The 23703-nt window shown below is 43.4% G+C and overlaps 2 protein-coding genes and 1 pseudogene across 9 annotated transcripts in view; 2 read left to right on the plus strand and 1 right to left on the minus strand.

The window, feature by feature from the left end:
• Window positions 1–6069, minus strand: part of TCP11 (t-complex 11) — a 161836-nt gene extending 155767 nt beyond the window's left edge. Inside the window, exons 1-2 of the mRNA XM_061146510.1 lie at window positions 5936–6069; window positions 29–128 (exon numbers count right to left, since the gene is read on the minus strand). The gene's annotated coding sequence lies outside the window, so the exon portion shown is untranslated. The remainder of the gene's footprint in view (window positions 1–28; window positions 129–5935) is intronic.
• Window positions 1392–2038, plus strand: LOC133059018 (developmental pluripotency-associated protein 3-like; annotated as a pseudogene).
• Window positions 6070–6161: 92 nt separating the features above from the next.
• ZNF76 (zinc finger protein 76) overlaps window positions 6162–23703 on the plus strand; it is a 28262-nt gene continuing 10720 nt past the window's right edge. For 2 of the 8 annotated variants that reach the window (XM_061146512.1, XM_061146520.1), the window contains exons 1-2: window positions 6163–6390; window positions 21314–21484. In XM_061146512.1, the coding sequence (XP_061002495.1) occupies window positions 21409–21484 (76 nt within the window). In that variant the 5' untranslated portion in view covers window positions 6163–6390; window positions 21314–21408. Of the gene's footprint in view, window positions 6505–9208; window positions 9336–21313; window positions 21485–23703 lie in introns of those variants that run through there. The other 6 variants (XM_061146514.1, XM_061146519.1, XM_061146515.1 and 3 more) reach the window with 6 other exon arrangements.

The following is a 23703-nucleotide window of genomic DNA, read 5'->3' on the forward strand; positions in this document are numbered from 1 at the left end:
AAAACATGTAATGATAAAAGAATTTTACCAGTGAATTCTTCTCTCACCACAGCGTGTCAGCCTGGATTTTTATTCCTCTTTCTCAGCTCTATAGTTCTTCTGGAAAAGGTCAGTTTTCATTCCAATCCCTAAGAAAAGCAATGCCAAAGAATGTTCAAACTACTGCACAATTGCACTCATCTCACATGCTAGCAAAGTAATGCTCAAAATTCCCCAAGCCAGGCTTCAACAATACGTGAACCATGAACTTTGAGATGTTCAAGCTGGTTTTAGAAAAGGCAGAGGAACCAGAGAGCAAATTGCCAACATCTGCTGGATCATTGAAAAAGCAAAAGAGTTCCTGAAAAACATCTATTTCTGCTTTATTGACTATGCCAGAGCCTTTGACTGTGTGGATCACAATAAACTGTGGAAAATTCTGAAAGAGATGGGAATACCAGACTACCTGACCTGCCTCTTGAGATATCTGTATACAGGTCAGGAACAGTTAGAACTGGACATGGAACAACAGACTGGTTCCAAATAGGAAAAGGAGTACGTCAAGGCTGTATATTGTCACCCTGCTTATTTAACTGATATACAGAGTACATCATGAAAAACACTGGGCTGGATGAAGCACAAGCTGGAATGAAGATTGCCAGGAGAAATATCAATAACCTCAGATATGCAGATGACACCACCCTTGTGTCAGAAAGTGAAGAAGAACTAAAGAGCCTCTTGATGAAAGTGAAAGAGAAGACTGAAAAGTTGGCTTAAAGCTCAACATTCAGAAAACAAAGATCATGGCATCTGGTCTCATTACTTCATGCCAAATAGATGGAGAAACAGTGGCAGACTTTATTTTGGGGGGCTTCAAAATCACTGCAGATTTTAAAAGACTGCAGCCATGAAATTAAAAGATGCTTACTCCTTGGAAGAAAAGTTATGACCAACCTAGACAGCATATTAAAAAGCAGAGACATTACTTGGCCAACAAAGGTCTGTCTAGTCAAGGCTATGGTTTTTCCAGTAGTCATGTATGGATGTGAGAGTTGGACTGTAAAGAAAGCTGAGCACCGAAGAATTGAAGCTTTTGAACTGTGGTGTTGGAGAAGACTCTTGAGAGTTCTTTGGACTGCAAGGAGATCCAACCAGTCCATCCTAAAGGAAATCAGTCCTGAATGTTCTTTGGAAGGACTGATGTTGAAGCTGAAACTCCAATACTTTGGCCACCTGATGCGAAGAGCTGACTCATTTGAAAAGACTCTGATGCTGGGAAAGATTGAAGGCAGGAGGAGAAGGGGACAACAGAGGATGAGATGGCTGGATGGCATCACCGACTCAATGGACATGAGTTTGAGTAAACTACGGGAGCTGGTGATGGACAGGGAGGCCAGGTGTGCTGCGGTCCATGGGGTCACAAAGAGTTGGACACGAGTGAGCGACTGAACTGAACTGAACTGATAGTTTTTCTAGGTTACTTGGTAGCCATTTGAGCCTAAAGCATCGCCTTCCACTGGAACCCAAAGACCTAGGAGGAGCTTCAAACTGTGACTAGACTCCCAATGGATTCATCTGAGGATAACTCAACTTGGACCCTGCAGTATCTTAAAATGTTGAGGGATGAAGCTTCCTAAGCAATGCCAGTTGCCTCTTAATGCTCTGAAATGTTAACAAAGAACTTGACTCAGTAACTTGACTCTCAATCCTGGTATCAAACTGTCATATCTACCAGAAGATCCACCTCAACCTATTGGGAAGTTTCCTGGTGAGGAAAAAACCAATAAGAGGAGAGGCATGAGGACACTTGAGTGAGCAGAGATACAGGATCCAAAGGTTGACTGACTCTCTTAGACTTCACTATGGCAAAGGAGTTCCTTGGTCTGACTCCCAAAGAGAGCTATAGCAAGAGGAGGACATTGAGACTGAATCAAGAATGCGAAGATTTCAATGTACCTGTACTTACTGCTGATTTAACAGAGATCCTTCCAAGGATAATTATGAGAATTATTACAACACAACATACAGTAATTATGCCACGGAGTTGAATGAGTCATAAATCTTGTTTCTGTATTATTTTTTCTTGCTGGTAATTTTAGGATCATTATGAAGCAGCTTGGGAAAGACTACCAGTATTTTGATAACCTATATGAAATTAAGACGCTTACCCCTTGGAAGGAAAGTTATGACCAACCTAGATAGCATATTAAAAAGCAGAGACATTGCCAACAAAGGTCCATCTGGTCAAGGCTATGGTTTTTCCAGTGGTCATGTATGGATGTGAGAGCTGGACTGTGAAGAAAGCTGAGGGCTGAAAAATTGATGCTTTTGAACTGTGGTGTTGGAGAAGGCTCGTGAGAGTCCCTTGGACTGCAAGGAGAGCCAACCAGTCCATCCTAAAGGAGATCAGTCCTGGGTGTTTATTGGAAGGACTGATGCTGAAGCTGAAACTCCAGTACTTTGGCCACCTCATGTGAAGAGTTGACTCACTGGAAAAGACCCTGACACTGAGAGGGATTGGGGGCAGGAGGAGAATGGAACAACAGAGGATGAGATGGCTGGATGGCATCATTGACTCGATGGACATGGGTTTGAGTAAACTCCAGGAGTTGGTGATAGACAGGGAGGCCTCGCGTGCTGCAATTCATGGGGTGGCAATGGGGTGGCAAAGAGTCGGACACAACTGAGCGACTGAACTGAATTGAACTGATATTATACGTTGGTCTTTTTTTCTTGCATTTCCTTCTACCTTAATATGGTTAATTTATGAGGAATCTATGTAGCTTGTATTTGAAATGATTTGAATATACTTTAGTTCCACTTTGATTTGACACAAAGAAATACTAATAAGTCTCAGGTAATGCCTGTTTCATAAGCCTGAAGTTCCCTGTAAGATGAAACTCAGTATCAAGAATTTGAAACAAATTAACTTGTGGAAGGAATGTAAAGGAAACATTGGTTGGCTTGGCCAAAGCATTGTAATAACAATTTTTGATGTGCTGTTTCAATTTTCAGGAGTGAATAAATGTTTTTATAGAGGATCTTAATAAAACTTGAGACATATTTGAATACCTTAAAGAAAAAAGAATTTCATCCAAAAAATTGTATTGACAAAGAAGTATGAAAATCAGTATCTGATTAACTAGCTGCCTCTGAGTGAAAAGATGACATAATTATTTTGATAAGACTGAAATCAATACTCAAATGACTAACAAATCCTTTTGCAAGATCAGTGGTTTCCAATTCTTTTAATTAAATAAAACTTTTAATAAAATTAAAGGAGAAGTCTATTTGGTAATGGTACACTTATGAGGAATTGTGATTGTTGGCATGTAATTTAGAAGTAGTTCAAAGGCTTTAGGGATATCATTTTAACAGTCTCTTCCTTTCTCAATGTGAACATTCCTCAACATTTATGTCTATAAAAATAAAAACCAGGTAGAAAATTGTTGGGCTTCCCTGTTGGCACAGCACTAAGGAATTCACTTGCCAGTGCAGGGGACACAAGAAACATGAGTTCAATCCCTGGGTCAGGATGATCCCCTGGAGTAGAAAATGGCAATCTACTACAGTATTCTTGCCTGGAAAATTCCATGGACAGAGGAGCCTAGCGGGCTACATGGTCCATTGGTTCTCAAAGAGTTGGACATAACTGAGCACACATAGAGAATTGTTATTGCACCTTATCTCCTTCCACCATTAGGTAATATTAGTCCAGGAACACCTGAACTAAGTGAGGAGAAACACCATATTTCTCATTAACAAACACATTTAAAATAAAAATTGTACTTTTTTCAGTTTCACAAGTTATAAAAATGTGTAATATATTTATGTTGCTTAATAAATTGTGTACTAACAATCTGATTCACAAGAAATTTTACAACAAAGCCTATGGTCATAAGCAACAAACTTAAATATATACTCAATTTTGTTGCAAAGAAGGTAAATGATCAATAAAAGACTTTAATGCATACAAATATACTAATTAGGATAAATTTCTAGGGGAAGTGAATTAGGAGATCAATAAGAAAAGGAATCATATAAAGTTTAAATAAATTGTAAATAAAGGGAACCATCTAAAATTGCTGTTAAAGAACTTGTTCATATATTATTAAATGGATGCTGGTGGGCATCAAATACTTAGGGTATTTGGAGTCCACTAGATACATTTAAGAATGATATAATGGTTTCAATTTAAAACATAAAAATTTGCAGTGAGTCAGAAATTATATCCTCTACAAGTGTTTATATGATGGAAAATTTAGGTGTCAACTTAGGAATGAACAAGGAGGTACATAGTTCTTTAAAATTCTTTTATGGAGTCCATTTTAAAAAATGTTTGAAGACCACCAGCCTATACGGTATATTGTGGAGATGGGGTTCAAAGGTAGGACAGAAGCTGCTAGAAATGATCTTCAATCCTGCATTCCAAATTATATTCCTCCCCAGTTCTCCTGAGTACCTGAAATTACCCACCATCAGAATCTTAATACTTCAAATTCAGACACTGGTTTCCCAGAGTTTTTGTTGTGTAAGAGGAGAGGTGATTACCAATCAGATTAGGATCTGCAAGGAATATGAGAAAGGATAGATGTATTTTTTATAATGGAAAAAGGTGGTGGAGGTACAAATTAGGACACCTGAGTATTAGTCTCTGCTCTATGTCTATCCAGAAGTTTATGCTACAGGTCAAGCTACTATATTCTCTATCTAGGTAACAATAAAATAACTTGTCAAACTTCCACCAAAAAGGAACAGAGAGGGAGCACCTTAAAGGTCAGGCTGCTTATTTCTGTACCAGGAGGTATAGAAAGGATTGGGGCTTGCCAGGTGGTGCTAGTGGTAAAGAATCCGCCTGCCAGTGCAGGAGATAAGAGACAGGTGTTTGATCCCTGGGTCGGAAGATCCCCTGGAGGAGGGCACAGCCACCCAATCCAGTACCCTTGCCTGGAGAATCCCATGGACAGAGGAGCCTGGCTGGCTCCTCTGACCCTCACAGGGTCTCAAACAGTCGGATATGAGTGAAGCAACTGAGCACACAGCACATAGAAAGGATTAATTATTAACCACAAGAATAGGCCATCAATTGTCACTCACTGCCCCCCTAAGCTGAGAACTTGATGAGAACTATAAACTGGTGCCCAAACTAGTAAGATGAGGAACAGAGAATATCTAAAACTGAAAGGGAGGCTTTGCGGTTAAGCTTTGTACAGACAAGGGAAGAGAGGAATCACCCATGCCTCCTATGGCATCTTTCGCTACCACAGACCCCAAACACAGTACTTTGTAAACGTTTCTATTGGAACACTCCCTTCAAAAAAAATTTTTTTTAGTTAAATTTTTTTTGGGGGGGAGGGGAGAGAGGAGACAAAAGAAAACGAGTTAAAGTCTAAAAGGGCAGAGAGGGTAAAGCTTCTCACCTCCTTCCTCTAGTCACCCAATTCCTCTTCTAAGAGGCAACCTTTACCAGTTCCTCATCTAACTTCTCTCTTTTATTTATTTTTACCAAAAGCTCACTCTCTTTTACTTTGTCTGAAAATTCTCCAATCACAGTCCCTCCTGGTGAGAGGGGGAAACCGTAAAAGGGCCTGGCTTTGTTCACCCCGAAACGAACCGACGAGAGTCAATAGTAGCTGGTTTTGAGGCTGGGGGTGGGACTGACGGGGGAATGACGGTGAGAGAACCCGAGAGGGCCGTCAGGGCGCACTCCCTAAACAGGCGAGTCCCTCACGGCTCCTCGACGTCGTCCCTTTCAATAAGGCGCTAGTAATACCTGCAGTTGCTTCCTTCAGGGGGTGGGTCGAAGATCGCAGGCAGTGCGTGCGGACTGCGCACAGCAAAGCGCCTCAGGACCCTAAAAGGCGCAGGAGGCCGCCTGGCGGCTTTGAGCCCTGAGGAGAGGCACGGCTTCCCTCACAATCTGCCCCTCCGGCCCTCCCCGGCACCAGGAGCGCACCTTCACGCCCGCGGGCGGCCGACGGGACGGCGCAGAGCCCGCGGGGCCTCGGACTCCTCCCCGCGCCCGCCTCAGGCCTCAGGTGGACCGAGTCCCCTCTTCAGGAACAGGTGGCGGCTCCTTATTGCTATAGAGACGACCCGGCTCGCGAGCCGCGCCCAGGCCCTGACCGGGGCGTCGTGACGTCATCACGCCCTCCCCGGGCGCTCAGCCTGGCGGGCGGCGCGTCACCCGGCTCGCGGGGCGGGGCGGGGCTCTGAGGGGCAACGTTCGAGACCCCGGCCGCCCGGGCTCCGGCGGCCCGGGAACCGGGATAAGTGAGACGGCGGCCGCTGCGGCTCGGGGTGCGGGGTGGAGCCTGCCCTGTATTTTCTATACGGGTTCCGGGGCCCGGTGGAGGCCCGCCGAGAGGAGAGGAAAAGTGCGGCGGCCCTGGAACCTGGATATCGCGCGAGGCAAGCGGCTCGCGGGCGGGCGGGCTATGGCGCAGGCGGGTTGCGGGGCCGGCGCTGGTGGCGGGGCCCGGTGCATGGCGGTCTGTCGGCGGAGTCGCCCTCGGGGGCTGTCAGGTTGGTGGCTGGGGGAAGAGTGGGTCCACCGTGCCCAGGTGGGAGGCCGGGCGGGCGCAGGGTCCCGGGAAGGTCCCGAGCCTGGCGTGCCCACTCGACGGCTGGTCGGCGGCCTGGCCCTCCCGCACCTCGGGTCCCGGCCCCCATCCCTGCCCCCCCAATTCCGCCCTGCGACTCCTGCCCCGTGACTCCCACACCCCACCATGTGACTGCGCCCGCCCCCACCTCTGACCCCCCACCCACTGACCCTAAAACCTCACCAGGTAATCCTCACATCTTACTCATGGACTCTGCCAATCCAGGAACTTTCCCAGCACTGCCCAGAGACCCACCAACACAGTGACTCCCCCAGCTCTCCACCAGTGACTGACGACCCGACATCCCCACATCCCCTCAAACCTTACTGACTCCCTACTCTGGTAACCCGTCCAGTTCTACCCTGTATTCCCCACCCCACCCCCCCTGCAAACTTGGTGACTCCCCTCAAACCTTTTCTGGTAACTCCTAAACTCAGCCATCTAAAATAGTTTCTCACCCAGTCATCTTCCATATAACCCTCAATATCTGATAAGCCATTCTTTTCCCTGTAACTTCATGATCCTCATTCCATGTTCCCCCTTCATCCTAAAGTCACCTCCACTGATGTGGCTCTCAGCACTCCAGACCCCCAGTGTCAACCAGCACATGACTAAACAAGTGCCCTAGCATGGAGCTGGTGCCCAGGAAATTATAGAGATGAATATGAAGTAGACGTAGTTGAGGCATCAGAGAATCTGAATTGAGTATGTGGTCCCAGATTCAAGTCCTAGCTCTGCCACTAGAAGTCCTTTCCTCTCTCTGGACCTCAGTCTCTCATCTCTATTATGATAAGGTTGGGTTAAATGACCTCAGTTTCCTTCCAGCTGTGAAGTTCTACAATTGTCAATCAAGATAATATTTGTTTGCAATCGTTTTTGTATTACTAGCTAGAAGTTTACTGTTGTAACCTCACCCCAGGGTCCACTCATTTCTTAACCTTATTCCTTCACTCCTGTGACCCCCTACACAATAGGCTGTACCCATTTCCCTTGATCAAGCCTCATCAGTTAACATGTTTGCAAAGCAGGATAAGAGTGCTTCAGCTTGGGGTATTGATGTGATTAAAGACCTGCTCTGGTTTGACTCTGGCCCTTAAGCTATGCTGCCTTGGGCATATCTTTTAGCTTCAGTTGTCACCTCTCCTCCAGGAGGATAACGGTAGTGCTTGAGGTAATGTATTCAAGGCACCAAACCTAGCCTAAGGGAGCCCTTAAGTATATGCTGAGAAGCTCTTATGGGTCTTAACTCCATCCTGGGTGCTAGGGAGTCAGCAGATAATGAATGCAGGGCCCACACTTTGCATTATCTTTGTACGCCTGAACTCTTGGAATCCCTGTCCTCTTATGTCTCCTATGGCCTCCTCATTTCCTTGGCTCTTGACTGGTATCTCCTTAATGACGATTAGCACTTAGTGCTGAGCACCTACTGTGTACCACACTTTGTATGTGTAAATTAAGTTTTCCCTTCACAACCTCAAGACAGACGTGATTCTTCCTACGTCTACCACGTTTCCCATATTTTGTTTGTTTTGGTTTAGTTTTAAACAAATGATGAACCTGAAACTCACACAGATGAGTAGTAGAGCTGGCATCTGAACCAATGATCTTCAAAACTCTTTTGATCCGTAGCTTCTCTTGCTCCTAAACCTACCTGGTTTTCCAGGTTACCCTCAGCCCCTTGTTGCTTATTTTCTATTAATCCTAAGCCCAACACCAACACTTGCCATAACCTCCAAGGTTTCTATTAATATTAACCTTTGCCCCATGGCTTGGTGAGTTCCTCAACCCATTATTCATAACTTCTGACCCCATGTGTCCTGAGATCCCTGCACCTTAGTACCTCTATCCTTTGTCCAAATATCCTCTCACCCTATGAGTTCTTGGAGCTCCCACTTATCCTAAGGTGTCTCCCATTCACTGGCACTTTACCCCAAATCCTCTCATCCTAGGTCTGCTTACCCCCAGGAATTCATATAAATGAGATCTCCAATCTCTTATGAGTGTTCCAGCTGCCTCCTTTCTGCCATCCATAGCTGCATCCTATTACCCAAAACCTTTATCTAGTGACCACTTCCAGCTTCAGTGAAGTGACCCCCTTCCATTCCAGTGGGAACCCATCCTTCATAATCTGTACACCCTCCCATTCTAAGGTCCCTCCTTTTCACACCCTGTTCAGTATCTTGTGAGATCCTGCCTCTCAAGATTCTTGGATCTTGTGGCATCTTTCTCACTTCCATCAGTGATGTTCTTTTCAAACCAGAATCATCCCTTTCCTTATCCCTATTCCTGTGCCCCGTCCAGTCTCACAGTGCCTTTTTCCTACCTTACTCTTTTTCTCTCATGCATCCTCACCTCACCAATCTTGGTGACATTGATGATGATGTAAACCTTTCTTCCATCTTAATTCTGCCCTTCTTCCACTCTCCTGTGCATCTCTAATTCCAGGGGCATATGAATGACCATGCACTTTCTCCTTCCTACACAACCTGGCCAACCAAACCTCATTGGTTTGTCCAAAGAGCTGCACTCTTCTGATAATAGATCACTAAGGTCACAATCCTTTAGGTAGCCAGGAGAGAGTTCTTGGAAGTCCTTCTGAATCCATCTACCATGTCTCCTTGACACAGTCTCTGGTGTTTATGAAGCTGCTTGCTGTATGTGCTCTCAGAGTAGGAACACTTTGAGTGTCGGCACTGAGGTACCAAACCCCAGGAGGACCTTCCAGTCAGTCCTCTGCCACCAGAAGACTGGATGGTGAGTAGCAACACGTGACGTGAAAGATCCACTTCCGAAAGTCTATTCTGTGGGTCACTGAATTCTCTGATCCCATAGGTATTGGCTGTATAGCAATAAATTCAGCAGAGGGCAGAATTAGAGTTAAGGAAGAGGTCAATCTTGGGGTCTGCAAATTCTGTGGATTGATTTTTTTAAAAGGAACTTTCGCCTTGGGTTTGTTTAACCTCTCAGACTACAGAATGTATTCTGCCTTGGATGTTAGTTATTCCTACTATACTCTTCTCACCCAACATCCATCCTCCACCCCTCACTGTGATTTCCTTAAGAACAGAGGCTGGGTTTTCTTATCTTCTGTCATCTCAATCCTGTCCCTCATATGTAGCAGGTAGTCAGTAAATACTTACTGGATTGAACAAGCTCATTCAGAAATTCTGCCTCAGATACAAACAAGTGAAGACAGCTCATGTCTACATCTATTTTGTAGCTACAAAACCCTTCTCCCCAAATCCCTCCAAACATGATAATTGGCAAGTTCCTTGATTTAAACAGTCTGGAATTTAGATACTTCTTCCTCTTTTAGTCATTGCTTTGGTGAGAGAATGGGTGTAAGTGCCTTTTTTTTTTTAAACTGTATTTCTGGTAAGACTAGAGAAATTGGTTGACATAGTTGCTGGAATACAGTGTTAACAAGACCAGAGTCTGTCATATGTAGATCAGTTCTCAAGAAAACAGCTTCATGAAATATTTAGTGGGGATTGCAGAGACAGAGAATAGAAGAAACCAAATTGAAATAATGTTGGTAATAGTTGAATTTGGGTAATGGGTTCATGGAGTTCATTATACTGTTCTTTCTACTATTATGCATATTTGAAATCCATAATAAAGATCCATGTTTGAGAAAAAAGAAGAGGACAGCTGGGTGAACACATGCAAGTTTAGCACTGTTCCTTGAAAGATATTTCAAAGCAGATGAGTTGCTGTTAAACTTAGTCAGTACTACTATTTAGTCCCAACCTATTTTTGACCTCTTCTGTTTATGAGGTATCAGGATGCCAGAGCCAAAAATTAGCACTATGCAGAATTGTACCATCCTGGCAACAAGCACCTGTCGCCCTGGTCCTGCCTTGCTTCCCAGCCCAGACGTAATTTCTTGTAGTAAGGGACTGGGCTGAACCTAAGAAGAAGGAGAAGCTGTGTGGGGAGTGAGGGAGAGGTCAGAGCTCAACCAGGGTCTTCCCCTTCTGGCTTGAACCCTTTAGATTACTGGGAGATTCTAAAGGTAAGGATGTTCTTTCATTCATTCATTTACTTATTCATTCATTCCACTAATGTTTGCTGAATATCTGCTAGAAGCCAGGTACTTTTCTAGTACCTGGGGATAAAGTAGTGAATAAAACAAAGCTCCAGGATTTAAGGAGCTCACCTGTTGGGGTGAAGCAGAAGCATATGATAAACAAGTGAAATATATGTTGAGAAAATTAAGCAGAGAAGGAAGATAAAGAGTACTAGAAGTCAGGGTATTAAATTTTATTAGGGTGGTCAAGGAAGGTCTCACTGAAAGGGTAACATCTAAGCAAAGACCGAGAGGAAGTTAAGGGGTGAGCCAGGCATTTATCTGAGGGAAGTATATTCCCTCTGCTGTCAGACAGCAAGTGCAAAGGCCCTGAGGCAAGAGTATGCCTAGTATGTTCAAGAAACTTGAGGACACCAGTCATTATGACTACAGTAGGGGGAAAGAGGAGAAACATAGCAAGAGATGTGGGTGGTAGTAGATTTGTGGTAAATCATATTAGGCCTTAAAGGCCCTTGGATTTTTTGTGAATTGTGAGTGAGATGGGAGCCATTGGGATGGTTTGAGACACATAAGTGACATGATCTGACATAAAGGATCATTCTGGCTGCTATGTTGAGAATAAGTTGTAGTGGGCAAGAGTGGGAGGAAGGAAACTGATTAGGAAACTATTGCTATATTCCAGGCAAGAAGAGTGGGTAACTTGGACCCAAAGTAAAAAGCCGAAGAGTGAGAAGGGCTTGAATTCTGTATATGTTTTGAAAGAGGAGCCAGTAGGATTTGCTGAAGGATTGGGAGTGGCATGTGAAAGAAATAGAGAAGTTGAGGATTGCTCCATCATTTTTGGCCTGAGCAGTTTAACAATGGGGTTCCCATTTACTGAAATGGGGGAGCCTGGAAGAAGGGCACGTGGTGAGAAAGGGAGCCAAGGTATTCACTTTTGAATATGTCAAGTTTGAGATGTTTTTGGACATGGAAATATTGAGTAAGCAGCTAGATATTCAAGTCTCTTTGACTTGTTAGTGAATGTCTGCCCTTCTGGGGACTGAAAGAACACTGTTACCGGGCCAGAGACAAAGGAGAAGAGTGGAAGAACACTGGCGGCTCTGGTGTGAGACTCAGCTCTGCCCCCAGGTAGCCGTGGGATCCTTTGGGACTCCTCTGGCAGCTCTGGCCTCTGTCTCTTCATCTGCAGAGTGACTGCTTTAGACTAGAAATGAGCTGTCTTCTCAGCCCCTCCCGCTGTGAGAGCTGATGAAGCAATGCTTAGAGCAAGTGAGATAATGTATCTGTGTATCTGAGAGCATATTGGAAACTGCTGAGCTCTACACAGGGTAATGTTATTGGTGCTGAGTCCTCCCTTCCTTCACTAAAGCAATACCCAGTGAATGCCTGCCATGTTCTGGGCACTGGACACAGAGGATCCAATGACAGGGAGCTATATCCATGCCCTCATGGAACACTGCAGACGAGCCACCTGGTGTAGTAGCTTCATTGCTGAGTGCGGAAGAAGTGACTGGGGTCTGACAGTCTGGTGTGGTGTTGGCCAGGGAAATCTTGTTCTTGAACTGGGTCTGGGAGAAAACTTTGTGGATGTCATAGATGAGGCAACATGGTAATTCAAGTGAGGAAAAAGTGGGCATCCTATCTGGGGCTGGAGAAAGAGCTGGGATGGTGGGATTCAGTTCCCTCCCTCTTTCATTTCTTCACTCAGCATTTACTCTTCTGCCAGGAACAACTTATAGGGAGCTTGTGTCTCTGCGGTAGATGAAGGATTTCAAAGCCAATCTCAGAAGTTTCAATCAGATCTGATCCACAATAAGTGGAGCTGATTTTAGGATTCAAATTTGAGCTAAAGAGCTCAGTTAGCTATGTGACCTAGTAGTGTTATTCATTTAGTGTCTGTGGGCACATTCTTTGTAAGGTGCTAATTAAGCCGAAATGCTTGCTCTCTAAGAACTTGAATTATAAGCAGTTTAACAGTAAGTAGGAGTGTGTTGTTTTCATCCCAAAAGAGTTAAGTTTGAGGGAAAAATAACATAACTGGCAGAGTAATCCCTTCACTGCATCTAGAAGCACAAACATCTTATCCTGTGTCATTTTAGATGTTTTTGTTTCTATTTAAGGAGAGTCTCTGACCAACTAAACAAGAATATAAGATATAAGGACTTCTCTGGCAGTCCAGTGGTTAGGACAGGTTAGGACTCTGTGCTTCCATTGCAGGGGGCACAGGTTCAATCTCTGGTCAGGGAACTAAGATCCTGCATTCTGTGTGCCTTGTGGCGCAATGAATAATAATTTTTTTTTTTAATACAAGATATAGCCCATCTTAATGAACCAGGTTCCCTGGAGAAGGGAATGACAACCCACTCCAGTATTCTTGCCTGGAGAATCCCACGGACAGAGGAGCCTGGCGGGCTCTAGTCCATGGGGTCCCAAAGAATCGGGCACAACCGAGCAGCTAACACTTTCAGCTTTGAATGAACAGGTCACTTACAGAATGAGAGCGGGTATGTAGCCGAGGAGCTCTTGTTTTCTGTCCTGTCTTTTTCAGGATGAATGTTAGACCTCAGCGTCTGAACCTTTTCTGGTGGGGTTGAGCATTAGCAGACTGTTCTCTGGAGAACCTGGAGCCCCGGTAGTGCCATTAGCAATGCACTTGCGCCTGTTTTTCCTGGCCTTGCCAACATCGATGGTTGGATATTTCTTTTTTTTTTTTTTTTTTTGTAATTAATAGACTATTTCTCAGAGCAGTTTTAGGTTTACAGAAAAACTGAACAGAAAGTAGAGTTCCCATGTATTCCCTTTTTATGCACCCCCTACCCTAACCCTCCCAGTTTCCCCCAGTTAGCATCTTACATTGGTGGGGTATATCTGCTACAATTGATGAACCGATGTTGAGGGATTATTATTAACTAAGTCTATAGTTTCCATTATGGTTCATTCTTTGTCTTGTACACTCTGGATTTTGACAGGTATGTAATGTCAAGTATCCACCATTATAGACTTATGCAGAATAGTTTCACTGCTCTGAAAATGTCTTATGCTCTGCTTATTCATCCCTCCCCTCCTTCCCCTGCACCCTTGACAACCACTGATCATTTCACTGTCTCTTAAGTTTTTTCTTTTCCAGAATATCATATCATTAGAATGATACTGTATGTAACCTTTTCAGATTGGCTTCTTTGACTTAGCAAAGTGCATTTTAAGGTTCCTCTCTGTCTTTTCGTGACTTAATAACTTTTCTTTTTATTGCTGAATAATGTTCCATAGTATGAGTGTACCACAGTTTATTGAAGGATGTCTTGATTGCTTCCAGTTTGGGGCAGTTATGAATAAAGCTGCTATAAACATCCACGTGCAGGTTTTTCTGTAGACATATGTTTTCAACTCATTTGGGGAAATACCCAGGATTAGGATTTCTGGATCTTATTGTGAGAATATGTTTAGCTTTGTAAGAAACTGCCAAACTGTCTTCCAGAGTACCATTTTGCTATGCCATTGTGCATTCCCACCAGCATTTGGAGTTTTCAGTGTTTTGGATTTTCAGCTCCTGTAGTAGGTGTGTAGTGATATGTTATTGTTTATTGGCTGTGAATACTTTCACTTTGATTTTTGGTAATTCAATAAGTATAATATCATCATGATTATTCTTTCTTGTTCTTTAATTGCTAATGAGAATGAACCTTTTTTGTGTGTTGTTTACTTAATATTAGTGTTTTTTTGCTTTTGTGAATTCATATTGTAGCCTTATTTGTCCAGGGGAAATTTGGTATTATTCTTAAAGGTTTGTAAGTGTCTGCACGTGGCTTTTTCTCCGCCCAGTTTTTTTTTTTTTATTGTGGTAAAATACACAGAACATAAAATTTGCCATCTTAACCATTTTTAAGTGTACAGCTCAGTAATTTTTTTAAAATTATATTGGCGTATAGTTGATTTACAATGTTGTGTTACTTTCTACCGCACAACAAAGTGAATCAGTTATACATATGCATATATCTGCACTTTTTTAGATTCTTTTCCCACATAGGTCATTACAGATTATTTAGTTCCCTGTGCTATACAGTAGGTCCTTATTAGTTATTTATAAGTTACATGTGTTTTTTCGTATCATGCCTTATATTTTATTTCTTTAATATTTTCCTCTAATGCTGAGGGTTTTTTAAAAGCCAACTCTCTGACTTAGATTTCTTATGCTTCAAAGGGCCAAAACTACCTTTTCTTCCATTTTGAGATCTGGATATTATTCCATTTTGATGAACTGATAATATAAATTTAACTTTTTTGTCCCAGAGTGATGTTTTAAATAACATGATGTTTCTAAATAACTGTGGTGATACAGTCCCTTCTATACTGTCAAATAACCCTTCTCAAGCATACAGTGACCCCGAGCTGAATTCCAGTAACAATTGAAATGTAACCTCCTCATATCTGTATTAATTTGTTTGGTGATAACCTTAGGCTAACCCTTCCAAATTGCCTTTTTTTCTGGACTTATCTTTTCATGGACTAAAGGTGAGTTTGAAGCTCAGCCATGATTGCTCTGTTGAGTGTTTACAAATTAAGGTATTAAATTCACTTAAACATTTGTCTGAAAATTAGATTTTTAAGTTATCTGTTTTAGTTTAAATGAATGCCATTCTGCAGTAAAGGAGACTGTATTTTCACTGACTTTTTTGGTGTTAAAAATAATCCATTTTGCCCAATTACTCCCTTTTCTGTTACTAATTCAAACCTGTAAAATTGCAGTAGCCAAATAGGAACCGTACTAAAAAGTACTTTGGGCTTTTGACATCAGTGTGCCTTTTGGAAAGAGATGTTTAGCTGGTGTTTTAAATGTGTTTCTGTTATTAATTTCCTGTTTTCTCTTTAGTTTTTGGAAACCCGCAGAACCAAGCCTGTTTCACTCTGGGTTTTGTGTGTGTACTGGTCTTTTTCTATAATAACAAATACTGAATCATTTTACTGCAGCCCTTCCCAATCTGCTGGTCATTTGTTTGCCACTCAGTCTTTGTCCCTCCCAACCTAATGTCGCTTTGTCCTTTCTGAGAAGTCTTCTGTATTTCCACATTAGTAATTATCTGAGTGAAAATTGTGATTTTTTCCCCAAAGTTGAACATTTCTCTGTTTCCAAGCAAATGTTTTCTTTTTTTCTTCTTCTTTTTTTTGGCTCCTCAGTACCCTCGGCTGACGGAGTCCAGAAACCCTTATTTCAAATGTTCCTGGAGTTCGGGTTAGCAGAAAATGATAGACTAGCAAACAAGGTGCCTATAGTCCAGGCGAAGCCTTGCTTAGGTGTGGGTCAGATTAGATCTGACATAGTGGAGAAGCACGTGGCTACTCTTTGATTTCCCATCTGTCATATCTCTTATTTTTCTGCTTTGAGGAGACAATTTAAGCCCATCTTTTTTCACAGAGAAAGATTCAATGTATCTAAAAAGTTTTTCTAAATGTTATCTCACTGGTAACTATAATTTATGTTTACAAGAGGAAACACATTTATATATTATGAAGTCATAGAGCTGTTTCCTGCACCAGAATCAACAATAGGTTAAGGTCATTTAAGAAACAGGAACTAGACTTGCTGCTAATTCTGGGTGTGTCAGTCTCCCTTTTCATCCCTACCTTTCGTCCTGGCTCTTATTCCTCCCCACAGCTCCCCCTAGACTAGCTCTCCATTCAGCTCAGGTCATTAGGGAGCTGGTAAAAATTAACACCCTCCAAAAAGAAAACATAGCAGCTACTTCTGCCCCCCCCATCCCCCCACCGCACTCCCCCCTGCCCTTTGTCAGAGGGCCACAGGAGTTAGGAATCTGAAATGTCCAGTACAGGCAGGAACTGCTCAGACCCAGCCATCCTCAGGCAGTGACAAGCCTTTGGCTCTGCCAATGTCCCTGCGGTTGATTTAGTACTGGCACGGGAGGCTTTGGAGTTGACCATTATTTAACAAAAGAAAGGGAGAAAAATGGCAATCAGACACTTGTACATGCTTGGCAGCCAAGAAGAAACCTCACCATCCGCAGTCAGGCACTGTTGGAAGGCAGATTCAGCGATCCAGAAGGGCTGGAGAGCAAGAGGGGACTGTTTTATTAAAGGTTTATGTTATGAGGCTTAAGGAGGAAAACTGAATATTTAGCCTGGACATGAGAACATGTAAAAGAGCGGGGATTTGTTTTCTTTGAGTCAAAAAGCGTTATTTTGGGAAATGTGGCTGCTAGCTGTTCCCTCCTTCCATGTGGTCAGGTCAAGAAGAACCGGGATTAAGTTGCAGTGGGTGAGATGAAAGTTAAACAACCAGTATTCAAGTGTTCTAAGAGCTGATGTTGTGTTACAGTGGATTAGCAAAAGGAGGAAATAAACCAGATATTAAGAGGTATGGACTCTGGGGCCGGCCAGCCTGGCTTAGATCCCGGCTTCAGCACTAACTTGTTCTAGGACCTTGAGCAAATTACTCCACCTCTAAGCTTCAGTCACCTCAGCTGTAAAATGGGGATAGTGTACTCACTTCCTCATAGGATTGTTTTTAAGATTAAAAGAGATAGTATAGGTAGAGTACTTTAAACAGCAGCTGACATGTATTAAAGGCTGTATATTTAATAAATTTAATTACATGAATGGTGGCAAGGATTTTAGGGTCATTTGGGCCAACAATTCATTTTACAGATTAAGAGGCAATAACAGGAGGTGAAATTGAGTTTACAAGCCTTTCTGCAGATCCCAGGCTGTTGTCAGTACTCCTAGCTGTTACCGAAATACTCATTGCTTCAGAAGCATATCCCTTTAGGTTCCCCTTTCATCCCCTTCCCCAGAGCCAGCATTTCTTGAGTAATTCCTGTGCTGAATTCCCTGTGCTAAATGCTGATGTATGTGACCTCATTTCATCCTGACAGTAACATGTGACGAAGATGCCGCTGTTATCCTCATTTTTTTTTTTAAGATGTATCTAAATTTCAGAGAGGTCCAGTTACTTTCCAAGGACACACAGCTTGAAAGAGACAAAGTCTGAGTTAGAACGAAGACTGACACCAGAGCCTGTGTTGTTAACCATGGCACGGATTTTCCTCAGAAAATCTCAGTAGAATACAGATGAGCTAAGTTAAACCAACCATTGCCTCAGCAGCCACAGGGCCCGGCCATAGAGATCTGAGGCCGTTTCCCAATCCCCTTTCAACCTGTAGTCTGCTGTGTTTTCAGACGTAGGTCTCTCAGGTGTATTATTTCTGATACAGTGCTGTTAATATGAAAGCAGTTTCCCAAAAGGACTTCTCTCCCTGCTTAAGAGAAAGAAAGTCAGAGGTCCTGGAGCAGTCTAATGGAGGCCAGACCCAGGGCTTTCATGAGGTCGGCACCATGTCAGGGGTCATCAGGACTCTGGGCAACACTGGGGTGACTGCCAGGATCCAAGTAGACCAGAGAAGGTGAGTCATACACGGAATTCCCAGCTAGACCAAGGGTTCCTTACCTCCTTCAATCCCTGCGAGGCTCCGATGACAGTCATGACTCTCCCCTCTTCAGAAGAATGTGCAAGCTCACATACCAAAAACGTGTTACCAGGTGGCTTCAGGGTTCGTAAACTCCAGCTAAAAACCTCCGTGTTAGGCAGTAGAGCAGACTGCTTAGGAGCACTGCTCTGGTGCTGGGTGGCCTGGATTCAAATCCTTTTCCTTCACTTACTAGCGGTGCAACCTTGAGTAGAGCTTCACCTCCCTCAATTGTGAAATGAGGATAATATAGTATTTGATTAAAGGGTCATTGTGAGGATTAAACAGTTTACATGGTCAGCTCTCTGGCCATACTCACTCTCAGCGGTAGTAGCATTGCTGTCCCCAGAGCGTAGCCTATTCAGTAAATGTGTATGGACAGAAGGAATGAATCATCCTGGTGGAGATGCCAAGTCTAGCGTACAGCATCCCAACCAGTGTATCACAGATGGGCTATGGTTGTGTCAGGAGACTTTCCCACTCAGCCCTTTGAACCGCCAAAGCTCTATCTAGCTGGTTGCTCATGGCTTCAAGCACCAGCACCTGAAGTGTGACATACAGATATCCTCTCTGGGTGCCCTGATTGAGAAGCTCAGCTGGCAGCTAGGAAGGATCTAGTAGGCCGTGCAGATTCCAAGTCCAGGCGAGTCCTCTGATGGGTGGCAAGGAGAACCTTGCCCTGGAGCAGGGCTCCGGTACCCTCCGTCCCACAGCAGACGCAGTGAGCACTGCGCTGCCAGTCGTCCCTGCTGGCACGAGGACCGGCGAGTCACAGCTCGAGGATTTGTGGAGAGCCCGCAGTAAACCAGTAACCGGGTTTGGAGCCCAAAGTTTTGTGTAGGCAACATGTGCTAAAGAGAGATAGGCATGTGACCCTGGGACTGTGAGTCCCAGGAATACGTAGTGGCCGGGGCTGCAGGGACTTCTGAGGGGACCAGCCTTTGCCTGCAGGGTGAATGAATTCTTAGCATGATAGGAAGCCACTGAAGAGTTTTAATCAAGGAAGTAATAGGTTTAGATTTGTACTTAAAGGGAAAAAAAGGCTTTCTGACACAAAATTTGAGTGAGAAACAGGCAAGAATTTATTGAGGACATATATTAGGAGGTTCTTACATTAGTCAACAGGTGAGAGGTGATACTCACCTGGAATTAGGTACCTTGACTTTCTTGTCTGTCTTGTACGTATTTAAATTGAGGTATAATTGACATGCAACATTATATTCGTTTCAGGTGTACAACATGAGGCAGTATCTGTATATTGTGAAATGATCACCACATTCAGTGTAGTAACAGCCAGCACCATATGCAATTACAGAATTTTTTTCTTGTGATAAAACTTTTAAAATTTATTCTCTTAGCAACTTTCCAATATGCAATACAGTATGATTAACTGTAGTCACCGTGCTGTGCGTTACATCCCCGGGACTTACTCTATAACTGGGAGTTTGTACCTGTCACTCGCGTTACTCATTTCACCTACCAGTCACCAATGTGTTCTCTGTATCTATGAATCTATTTTTTTTTAAGGATTCCACATATAAATGAGGTCATAACGGTGCTTATTTTTTCTCCGCCTGACTTATTTCACTTAGCGTAACGTCCTCAAGGTACATCCATGTTGTTGAAATGGCAAGATTCCATTCTTTTTGTGGCTGAATAATATTCCTGTGTGTGTGTGTGTGTAGCTTCTTCTTTATCCATTCACCAATCAGTGGACACTTAGATTGTTTCCATGTCTTGGCTATTGTAAATAACGCTGCAATGAATATGGAAGTGCATATATCTTTTCAAGTTAAGGTTTTTGTTTTCTTTGGTTAAATGCACAGAAGTGGGATTGCTCAATCAAATGGTAATTCTACTTTACATTTTTTGAGGAATCTCCATACTGTTTTCTATAATAGCTACACCAATTTACATTCCCACCAATAGCACACAAGGGTTCGCTTTTCTCCACATCCTTGCCAAAACTTTTTTTCCTGTCTTTTTGGTAATAAACCATTCTGATAGATATGAGGTGATATCTCATTATGGTTTTGATTTGCATTCCACTGGTGATTAGGGATGTTGAGCATCTCTTCATGTACCTACTGGCCATAGAAAGCTGTCTATTCATATCATCTGCCTGTTTTTTCAGTTGGAGTGTTTGGCTTTTTGCTACCGAGTCATTTGAGTTCTTTGTGTATTTTGCATATTAGCCCCTTATCAGATACAGGATTTGCAAATATTTTTCCCATTTAATAGGTTGCTTTTTCATTTTATTGATGGTTTCCTTTGCTTTGCAGAAGCTTTTTAGTTTTTTACTCCCAATTGTTTATTTTTGTTTCCTCTGCTTTTGGTGATAAATTCCAAAAAGAAATCATTGCCAAGACTGATGTCAAAGAGCTTACCACCTATGTTTTCTTCTAGGAGTTTTATGGTTTCAGGTTTTCAATTCAAGTCTTTAATCCATTTGAATTAATTTTATATATGGTATAAGATGGTGGTATTCCTAGACTTCTGAGGATAAAGGAGGAATCAAGAATGACCCCACTGGGAATCCCCTGGTGGTCCAGCGGTTAGGACTCTGTGCTTTCACTACAAAGGGGCTAGGATCAATCCCTGGTCAAGCCACTAAGATCCTGCAAGCTGCATGGCCCCCCAAAAAAAGAATGACCCCACTGATTCTGGGTGAACAGATGGATCTGAGCACAGGAGAGATGTTAGAATGGTCACAGAGAAACAGCAACAGCGGAGTTGGCCACCTGCCTTCCGTGGGTCTCCCTTCTAGGGGAGTGAATTCAAAAGTGGGTTTTATAAACAATATTGACTTGTTTATTTACTTATTTATTTGGCTGCACTGGGTCTTAGTTGCGGTATGCAGGATCTTTAGTTGTGGTGTGTGGTTTCTAGTTCCCTGATCAGGGTTCAAACCCTGGCCATCTGCTTTGGGAGCACAGAGTCTTAGCCACTAGGCCACCAGGGAAGTCCCTAAAAGTGGGTTTTGATTAATGAAATCTTACTTTACAACCAATTTGGCTGGCATGTTTGTCTTGAATGCTCAGTCTTTAGAATTCTTAAATGCGTATATTTCGAACTCTTTTAATAAAAGCCAACATAGTTCTCTACTTTGAAGAATTTGTCTCTTTTTATTTTTCTTCTTGGCTGGCCTCATTTACTCTCCCTGTGTGTCCTTGCGGCAGGAGGAAGCCATGCAGCTCATAATATGACACTGTCCATTTTCTCAGATTTGTGACGCAAAAGGAAATCTCTAGCCTCAGCTGTTGCTCCGGTGCTGGGAAGAAGCCAACTTCATGTCTGAGTGCACGGGCAAGAGTTTGCCATGGAGAGCTTGGGGCTGCAGACGGTGACCCTCAGTGATGGGACAACGGCCTATGTCCAGCAGCAAGCTGTTAAAGGTATTTCCACAGACCTCAGAATCCTGCCCTGTCCCGGTCCAAGAGTCTCACGACCACCCTGCCCTCTTGCCTGCTTGCCACAACTTGCTCTGCATGAGAATATATCAAAGTGATTGATAAAAAAGTAACTCTAAAATATAATGCCACCTAGGGAGGCTAGAAAATCAGATTAACCTAGCTACAGGAGCCAAGATTCCCTTATGTGTGGTAAGAAGTTGATAAATATTTCTGTCATGGATGAACACAGTGCTGCTTGTGACTTCCTGCTTTTCAAATATTCCCTATCTAGTTTTCTCAGTTCTTTCTAGAAGTAGTTCATTTTAATTTAAGCAAGTTTAAGCAATCAAACTATCTTCTGAGCATACACCATGTATAACATACTTTTTAGGTTCCAGGTAAGGGGGTCACCCAAGCATAGATCTCATGCCTTAGGCCCCACTAGGGTGACCAGAGAAAATGTACAGGGCACATAGTTAAATTTTAATTACAGATGAACAATGAATAATTTTGTAGTGTAAGTATGTTCCAAATACTGCATGAGAAAGCTATGTATAAACATAAGATTAAATACTAAAAGCAGTAACATAGTAACACCAAGAACTAAAAAAAAAAAGCCTTCATTGTTTATCTGCAATTCAGATTTACCTGAAATTAAAATTCTCAAGGAACTTAAATTCAAGGGGGCATGGAGTCAGAACAGAGCATTGTTGAAAAGCAGGGCCTTCTGGCCAGGACACTCACTGTCCTGACAAGCTCCTTCTTTTCGCCAGCATTTACAGGCACGCCAGATGGCATGTGTGTCTTTCTTGGACAGCACTGGCCAAACACTGCCTCATTCCTCCTCTATATTTGCCTTTTCTGGACTCTGTGAGCACTGCAGTCCTCATTTCTCCACTGTCATTGCAGCATTGCCCTCCTTCGTTTCAACACATTGTCAAAATGTATTTCAGGTCCCAAGCTTATTGTTGATTTCATGTTAAATCGGCTGCTTCCTGATGACAACAAAGAGGCTCCTTAATAGCATTGGTAGGCTCTTTCCATATGATGACGTGTGGAGCTGGCTGGCTTTGTTTTCTTGAGAATGGACTTCTCTAGAACACTTGTGAAGCCTGCAGCCTTCTGTTTGCAGCCTTCCCATCAGAGGTCTTTGCCCTCTCACAGCAGTCTCAGTGGGATGGAAGAACTCAGGACCTGTCGATCAGGCTGCGTTTACTCTGTGGACCCGGGTATTTCCGTTGCCTCAGTCTTCTGTTACGACTTAATGGTTGAATGAATGAAAAAAAAAAAAAAAAAAACAAGTGGCTACGCTTAGCCTTGGAAAGCCACTCTCGTTTCTTACGTCTTTCCTTCTTATGTCTGGATGATCTCTTTACCTGCCCATTTATATCTTTCTCCTGTCACTCTTCCTGGCTCTGTTCTGTCCTTCCTCCATGGTGCTATAGTGTGTCCTTACATGCTTGCACACACACACTCACACCCAGCAGATTTCACACTGCTTAGAGTAGAGCTGGCCTTGAGGAACCAGAGCTTCACTGTCTGAAAGGCAGCGCTCTTGCAGATGAGCACCTCTGATGCTCTCAACCAGCGCACTTTCATCTCTGTCAGCAGGCAGCTCTGTCTGGGCCCAGCTCAGCCAGTCGGAAGCCCCAAATGTGATGAGACTTACCTATAAACAGGGTAAGCATGAAATGTGTTATTCAAAGCTGACACTTTGGAGAGTGGAAGAACATGCTATGAATAAAGGCACCGGGACCATTCCAGGGAAAATGGAACCTCCAGTCACCTCTGCAGTGGGGCACGAGGGCCCTGACAGTCACCTCTTCTCCCCACCACCAGCACCCCACGCCTCTCCCCATTGTCGTCTCTGCTTGTTAGAAGAAGTTCTAGGTTGAGAATTTTCCCTTAATAACTCTTCTCGGCATCTTGTTTCCTGCCTTGCAGCAGTACCCACTCCCCTAGCAAAAGCTCTGCTGATACTTTCAGATCCCCAAGTACTGGTGCCCTTGGCAGGGCAGCTAAGGTGTTCAAAGGCAGGGTAGCCTGCTGCTTGCTGGGCAGGAGGGAAGAGGGGGTTGCTCTCCCCTTGTCTCAACTGCATTTCTCTCCTGCTTCCTACCTTTGTCCCCACCTTACCTACCTCTGGCTGGGTTGTAGAACTGTGAGTTACAGACCCAAGAAAACTCAAGTTTGGTGACAAGTTTGGGAATTCTTCTGAAAGG

This window comes from Dama dama, chromosome 7 (genome assembly GCF_033118175.1).
Source record: "Dama dama isolate Ldn47 chromosome 7, ASM3311817v1, whole genome shotgun sequence".
NCBI lineage: Eukaryota > Metazoa > Chordata > Mammalia > Artiodactyla > Cervidae > Dama > Dama dama.